Here is an 8,618-nt window from a genome sequence, read left to right as displayed (position 1 = left end):
TGCAGTAGTGTGTACAGTGTGGCGACGCGTCGCCATACGCAATCGATCGTAATATTTTATTTTATCATTATGACATATTTAGTTCCTATCACAATATGTTCTTTTCTGAATATTACTTTTACAAAATAATGTCGATGTTTCACATCTGCCAGGCGTCCCGTGACGGCTCACATTTTTTTTGATATAATAAATATTATATTATTATTAAATAATATTAATAATATCATCGGGGTTATCTGCCTCTCACACTTTACCTCTAAAAACTCAAACCTTCGTATACAAACTATATAATAATGTTGGGTTGAAAGAATGTATTCCAAGGCAATAAAACAATGCATTAAAAACATTAACGTCATAATATACTAAAACATCAATGTCAAGTTGACGTTGTCAAAGTCATATGTGATTTAATTTGTAAAGGTTTTAGGTTATAATATAAACCTTATCAATGATTTAGTTAAATCTTTCATAGTAGATAATGTTTAAATTGTGAAAATGTTTAATATATTTACAATGTCAATATTTATATACAGTTCTAGGCGTGTAACTTCTTTCAAAGTTTTACAGTCGTATTATTCTTCATTACCGCAACATGCAAGCAAAACAAATACAGGCAAAGTCGTGAATGTAGCAATTATAGGAGCACCCAATTCTGGAAAAAGTACATTAATAAATAAAATCTTGGAAAGGAAGGTATGAAATGCAATCAGTAATCTTATATATAAAATTCTCGTGTCACAATATTAGTTTCGTACTCCTCCGAAATGGCTTTACCGATTTTCACCAAATTTTATATGCGTATTAGTAGATCTGAGAATTGACTACTATCTATTCTTATACCCCTAAGTGATAAGGGTTGTTCACCCTTAACATTTTTTTATTTATATGGCAACACAACGTCTACCGGGTCAGCTAGTATTCAATAAAACATGAAGTAGGTAATTTAGTGGCTTGGTCCATGAAAAGCTGAATGGAAGCAGTGGCGGACTAGGGTCGTTGGAGAGACGGGCCGGACAAACTAATGGGCAGAATTTTCATAAATTTATGAAAATTCTGAAAGTAACCAACAATGGTTAGCACATATAATGAAGCATTTTATCCATATCACATATTCAACAGCATTTCTTACTAATTTAAATATGTAACATATTTTTTTTATTCCAGAATTTAGGACACTGCTTGACTTTAAATATTATTTCAGATTTGTCCTGCTTCAAACAAAGTACACACAACAACAAAATTGACAAGAGCTATGTGTTTTGAAAATGATACCCAAATTATATTTTTGGACACACCAGGTGTTGTCACGGACAAAGAGCAAAAAAAGTAAGTTTTCACATCTTTCATTTGTGTATGATGCACATGCACTGGAAGTACCTTTAAATAATTTGTATCAGTAGTTCTATATATGTCTCAATTGTCCGAGTTATTCAATTGTTTCGAGTAAAATTGCATTTTATAATATAATTGCATTTTCACTTTCCACAATATATCACACTATAGTATATAACTAATTAAGAATAAAGATTTTTTATATATTAGTCATTAAAAGAATATTTTTTATGTTATCTTTAAAATATTATGGCAAATCTTTACAATATATTACAATATAATATGGTCTTAAGATGAAAAAAATATAATCGAAATTTATTAACTCATAACTTTATTATTGTTATTTCAGATATAAACTGCCAGATACAATGATTAAGGCATGTGAAAAAAGTTTACGGTGTGCTAACGTCGTAGGCGTTGTACACGACATATCTAACCGTTGGACAAAGGAAAGCCTGCACTCCTATGTGATAGACATGTTGCATATGGCTCATAATGTTCCCAGCTTCCTCATTATAAACAAAGTATGATCATTGTTTACTATTGTTATGTATTTATTTGTATATAATTAATTACAAACTGAAAGTTCTTTGAAATACAGTGTAAACTCCATGTAACGTCACTTATATTTAACGACAAACCCTCTAATGCGTCGAAAACAATTGGCGTAGTTGGTTTAGCTTGTATTCCATACAATGATACACTCTACATAGCATTACACCCACTCTCAATAACGACCACAATTAAACAAAAAGTACCTTTTAAGTTGCTAAAATTAGTAAAAACTGCGCACCTGTGTACGTTCTTTTGTCGCTTTATTATCTTAGCCCGCAATAAACTCGTCTGTCGGCATCATGCATACGAAACTTTCTAAGAAATTCGTTCTTTTGTTTACAAATTGGATTGCTTGCACAAAATTATTGGAAAATTACTTCCTTTGTCACCAAGATGCCTCAATATCAGAAGATATGAATAAAAAATAAAATAAAATAAATTAAAAATAAAATAAAATAATTAAAAAATACAACAAAATTACTGGTGCAGCAAAAGACGTCAGACAAAAATAACAAACTACTCGCAATAGCGTTCAAATAAGATTCTTTTTTATGTACATAACTACTAACACTAGACTGAAATAAACTTTTTCTTTTTCTAATTCTGATTTTTCTTCTCTCCATTTAACGACCACTCTCTATAACGCCATAAAATGCACAGTCCCTTCAGTGCCGTTATATAGAGTTTACACTGTATTAAAATTATAAATGTAATTGATACGAAACGATGGGCCTATATATACAATTGTGTATTCTTCAGAATTACCAATGATAAATTGATTACCAAGCAATCATAGCTCAACTGTAGCTCGCTATAATTGGGGGAAGCATGAAATATACTCCATTATGCTGTGCCAATCAAATAAAGTTCATCAAATCAATTCGGAAATTTAACATAAGTTTTTTATAATTCCAGATAGACAGGTTAAAATCAAAGAAGCAATTATTGGCAGTTATAAGAAACCTTACAAATGGAGTTATTGCGGGTAAGTCAGTGCCAAATGCTGACAAACATGACGGGAAGAAACCATTACAGGGATACAGCCATTTCTCTGATGTATTTCTGGTGTCTGCTTTAAATGGAGATGGGGTGAAAGATGTTAAGGTAATAAATAGATTAATGTTAGGGTAAATGTGGATAGTGCGGTTATTATGTACAATTACCGGGAACTATGCATAATTACCAGTGCTTGTGGTAAAAGTTGTAAAAACTTTCGAATTAATCACATTTACCGGCAATTTTATAAAATTACCATACCCCTTTAGTAAATGTAGTAAATAATGAAATCAAACATCGGAATCAAATGTTTATTAAAATAAGACTCAAAATAGTCTTACTACTTCCTTACTATTATTCATTATATTAATGATGAATTATGTTGTACCTTGGTTGTTTGTATTACAGTAACTATGAATCATACAGTTTAGGTCCGAATTATCGTAAATTGGACTTACCGCTCGCAGGGCGCTGCCGCGCCCTGCTCGCTTAGTTTTCCATTTTCTTATATGTTTCTACCTAACCTAACCAATACCAAATCGGTATGAAATTCTTTAGGATCTGCGAGCGGATGGGTCCAAATCATGTAAAGTCAATAATGTACTTAAAATATTTATAAGCGATCAGAGATAATTGTTACGAACGATTATCTCTGATCGCTTGATTACGATAATTGTTGTTCGCTCTCCATTCCAAAGCTTATGTCAACATTTACCAAGGTCGCGCAGAAGTTTTATATAATTACCGGCAAATGTGGATAATTCACTACATTTACCATGTGCGTTGGAAATTATCTATAATTACCGGTAATTATAGATAATTACCGATTGCTTACATTTACCGTAACATTAATATTAAATAGATTAGCAATTTATAGATATTGCCAAATTTTATTTTAGAATTTTACATATACATTTTATATTATTTACTGAGTTAATCTTACAGGATTATTTTTATTTTGTTTATTTACTTTCTTACCAAGTTAATGCTGTGAAGTCACAGTTGATAATCATAATTCTATATTATCATAACAATTGCTATGAATGAATTATGTAATTATTATTTTTCCAGGAATACCTTATAAAGAATGCAAAACCAGCGAACCTACAATATACTCCAGAGGAGTGGACAGACCAAACCCCAGAAACGTTAATAGAAGAAGCGGTTCGAGCGAAATTCTTAGATTTTCTTGCACAGGAGATCCCATATAATTTGATTAGTCAATTAGAATATTATGAAGAATTAGAAGGAGGCAATAAAATTCTATGTTCGGTTATAGTAGAATGTCCATCCGAGAGATTGATGATGCTTATTAGAGGGGCAGGTGGGGGTAGACTGCAACAAATAAAATCCCACGTTAGAAATGATCTAATAGATATGTTTAAGAAGACTGTAGAAATAGATATTAAATTAAAAGTTAGAAATAAACCATCAACAGATTAAATCGGCTAATTATAAGTGTTCTTGTAAATATCTTGTGTACTTTGTATGAAACAATGTAATAAATATATTTTAATTAAATAGAATTTTGTTTTTTAAATAATTTTAAACCTACCTACTTTATCAATACAAAAAGCACTAGTACCTTGAATTTATAACTAAGGCTTATGTCTTTCGTTTTAAATTAATCGGACAATACAGATAAAGACTGAAGCAGACTGCATGTACACAAATTGTCCCAACTTGGGTAGACAAAGATTTTTAGTTAGGAAAAAAAATGACAAATAAACCATGAGAACAGGCAGGATTAAAAAATCGACATATTCATTGGATTTCTTCTGTATGACGTCGCTTAAAGGGACAATTCTTCCCCTTACAAATACTAAAACTTCCAAAAACTAGTTACATATATCAGCTGCCCAATTTATAATTTCCCGGCCTTTGCCTTTGACGGTAGTAAAAATTGGCAAGTTAGACTATTACTATGGATGTTCATCAACAGTTTTAAATTAAATTAGATGTGTACCTATATGTGCGCCTATACAATCGATTATTTAAGCTTTTACAAGCTTTTAAATACGTATAGTCCGCGTATAACTGCTAGTCCGCTCTTAATATAAAAATGAATCGCGTCGCCACAGAAAATTGTATGACTACACTTGCTCGCAACAACTTCAGAGCGGACTAGCACTTCGGCGCGGACTTTACGAGCAGGTATATACTATATTGTGCTAAGATTTTCCCAAACACGCTGCTACAAGCACTTGCTTAATAAGAAAACTTGTTTTTAAACTTTTTAAAACAGCTTTTAAAAAGATGAACTTTTCGTTTTTACTTTGAGAGTTTTAAAACTTTCCCTGTGAAATACATTATAATTTTGAGTGCAAAAGTGTCTTTCTAAAAGAAACTAAGTAAAGGCGTATATACCTACTCACATATATTTATTATAAACGCTTTATTGTGAGTTTTGTATATAATTTCACATCTTGCTGCTTTTTACTAAGTATGGTAATGATAGACATACAATTATTTCAACTTTAAATGTAAGTAGGTACTTTAGTACAACTCATATACTGTGTACATTTGACAGAGAGCATCTCAGAAGCACCCGACTTATTCTTATATATCTATTAATTTTATTAATAAAAAATAGAAAACCATTTATACAAGGTTTTGATCCGAACTTTGGACTGAAAACTTTGGACTAAAAAGTCGAACATACTTCACTTATATATCTACCTACTTATCTGAAAATAAATGTTTTGTTCCTATAAAAACATGCGACAACTACATATTTTCCTAAACATAACCATTTGAGGAGTTATGATAGCAATTTGGCTCATTCGCCCCACGGATGACGATTGATATCTTATTGGCAATAAATTACGTTCCCAACTGAACACACGAGTTCATTTTACCATCACCCCTCGATATTTTCACATAATGTGCTCGCGAGGACTCTATCTCTATCAAGGAGATTTATCTTAAAGGTAAACGGATATCTGTAGTATGGATGCTGTTCGTTTAGTGGAACTTACAGACGTAGGTACATTCTATATATGTTGGTACATGTAGCATGTAAATAAGTAAGTTTTTAGCAAAGGTACTATAAATGGACGGACCTCTTTTCCTTTAGCATACGAGTGAAAAATATAAAAACTTGAGTCCAAGGCGTGTAAGAATACAGGTAGGTACGTGTATATCGCGTAGGCACATACTGTTAACGCGTCAATGATTCCTTTAGAGTATTATAAGTCTTCTATGAAACAATGTCTGCTTTAATACCTGTTAGAACACTTCGGCTTAATTTTAATCGGTCTTATGATTTACGGCTTAATAGAGTAGGACAACAGTGACGTGATAAATGAGTCGAGGCTTTAATGGGACTTAAAAGATTGACTTTTTCATTATTACTTTGAACACATCTCTGAATTTCAATATCAAAATTATAAAAATAACATAAAATACATAGGTAATATTACTCCTAATGCATCTCTATATATTTTCAAAATCATTAAGAATGTTTAACGTTGTGTTTAAATGTAGGTAATTACAATATCTATTTTAATTTTCTATGCTTCAACTTTTTCGCATTCCAATAACATAATGGACGTAATGCTACGAATGAAACTATCGTCGTAAGTCGTAAACTACCCTTCATTATGCATAAACATAGATAAATGACTGTCATCAAAGAGTTCCATATAATAAATATTGCCGTCCGTAAAGTATGTTATGTTTTTCATAAAGGTGAAACGAAGGTAATATTGAGATATATGAATCTTATATTGGTAGCGCGCAACATACTCAATTTATATGCGCTAACTACAAGCTTTTAATATCATTTATTTTAACAGAATATTATGATTATAAATATTTATTTATTATTAATTGCATAAAAGTATTATTTATATTTTAATACAAATAAAATCTTCTTTGTAAAATCTGTTTTTAATATAAATTTAGTTTTAAAAGTAAAATAGTTCCTTATCATTTAATTCTTAAAAACATAAATTAATTGAAAATATATTTAATTGTTTTGATCTTAAACTACAAACCGATAAAATTTGACTAGTATCTAGTAGTATCTACGTTCTACGTACCTACATTTTTTTAAAACCGCTGTAATAGCTCTACTCGTAGGTACTCGTATATTTACTTACTACTTTGACGATTTTTGAAAGAAGAACTGAATGCACAATGTTAAATGAACTTGAACATATATAGCGCGGAATCCCTAAGGCGTAAAACAAACATGTTTCGAGCAAAGGTCTACTAGGGTGAATGGCTCAGTGGGCTAGAAAATGTTAGTTGATTTTTGAATTTCACACTCCAGCGCTATCATAAACATAAAGGAGATAGTAGCTGCTCAATTCTTGTAGAAAATTATTAATAGTGTGTGTTGTATTTTGGGTTAAATTTATTTTAGATTGTTACCATTTTCGGGTAGATTAAAGAAAATATGGTTGCGAATAAATTGCCTAAATAGGTCTAGCTTAAAAAACAAGCAAATACTTTATAAATAGTGTCTGTATCCTCTATACGTTTATATTAACTAGAACTTTCAATTGAATTAATGAAGAATTAAATTAAATATTGATTAAGACAATTATAAAGCGCTGAACTCCTAAGCAATTAGGACTGTGATCGAAAAATGAGTAGCGGCGAGCTTTTGTTTTGAAATGCGATCATTAATAGCAAACAATAGAATTGTCTAGAAATTTTATGCAGAAAAATCAGACCTAGGATTTGCAACAAAACAAAAAAGCCGGTTAGGTTTTTCTTTCTACTTAAGAGAAAATGAAATTACGTTATAAGCCGGAACTGTTTGACAACTTGTTATTGAGCATTTAAAAAAGGAGAACGGAAAGCCAATTTCTGTAGATGACAGCCAACCTTGTTAAATGTTTATAGCTAGTTAAAATATCATGGCTTTTTAAATGCAGGCAATATCGTAAAACAGTATCTTGAGGAAAGTCGCTTTTCTTAGAGCTGTACATAATATTTGAAGGCGTTTCTTAAATAAATTGGTGGAACCATTCGTGGTGGGACAACAGTTTTTCTATTGGTAAATAGTCAGTTTCGTCTCTAGATATCTAAAATAACGGAATAATATTGTCTACCTGAAGTCTACTCTACCAAAGGGGTTTTTATTTTATAGTGTTCTAATAGCAAATACGCATGTAGCCACATGATGGTATCTGATGGTGATAAAGACATCTGGTTGACGGCCACAGGTGTGTTGTTAACCTTGAGGGCTAAGGTGTAACGCCTCGGATAGGTACGTTTTCATTACCACATCTTTCGAACTAGAAAACAGTTACGCTACACTGTTGTTATGTGGTAGAAATAGGTCTGGTTGAGTCGAAACAGATGATTCTACTGCCGTCAAGTCGGTTTGAGGGAAGATAGGGACGGTTGGAAGGTTAGGGTAAAGACAGGGACCACATTGGAATGAGCTACGTTTTCTTTCTACTACACCTTTTGTACTCCTACCTAAACATCAACATTAAACACTGTTACTCGTATAACACAGAAACATTGATAACATACATAGGTAGTTATTTCCCAATTAATTAATCTATGTAGGTATCTAATGGGTATAATAGGGCTGTCAATGGATCATATCTCGTTAGAATATCATGTTGTTAATTGATTAAACTTAGATCAGTACGACCCCATGTCACCCTACGTACCCTAAGTGATTGATAAACTGTGACATTTAATTTTATAGTTAAACTTCCCTACATTGGAAACAAAATACATACAATGTTTGCTTGGGATAATGTAGCTTT

General features: G+C 31.5%; 1 protein-coding gene across 1 annotated transcript; it reads left to right on the top strand.

The window, feature by feature from the left end:
* Window positions 1-385: 385 nt before the first annotated feature.
* On the top strand, window positions 386-4,409 carry LOC140750973 (GTPase Era, mitochondrial). Its single transcript, XM_073084744.1, has 5 exons — window positions 386-693; window positions 1,202-1,326; window positions 1,682-1,856; window positions 2,803-2,991; window positions 3,955-4,409. Exons 1-5 carry the CDS (start codon window positions 496-498, stop codon window positions 4,324-4,326), a joined length of 1,059 nt encoding a protein of 352 aa, XP_072940845.1. The 5' UTR covers window positions 386-495; the 3' UTR covers window positions 4,327-4,409.
* Window positions 4,410-8,618: the final 4,209 nt, after the last annotated feature.

The sequence above is a fragment of the Epargyreus clarus genome, unplaced genomic scaffold (genome assembly GCF_041222505.1).
Source record: "Epargyreus clarus isolate Ecla_fem2 unplaced genomic scaffold, WU_Ecla_fem_2.2 ptg000021l, whole genome shotgun sequence".
Lineage (NCBI taxonomy): Eukaryota > Metazoa > Arthropoda > Insecta > Lepidoptera > Hesperiidae > Epargyreus > Epargyreus clarus.
The sequence above is the reverse complement of the archived record's forward strand: the minus strand, read 5'-3'. Positions and strand labels throughout refer to the sequence as shown.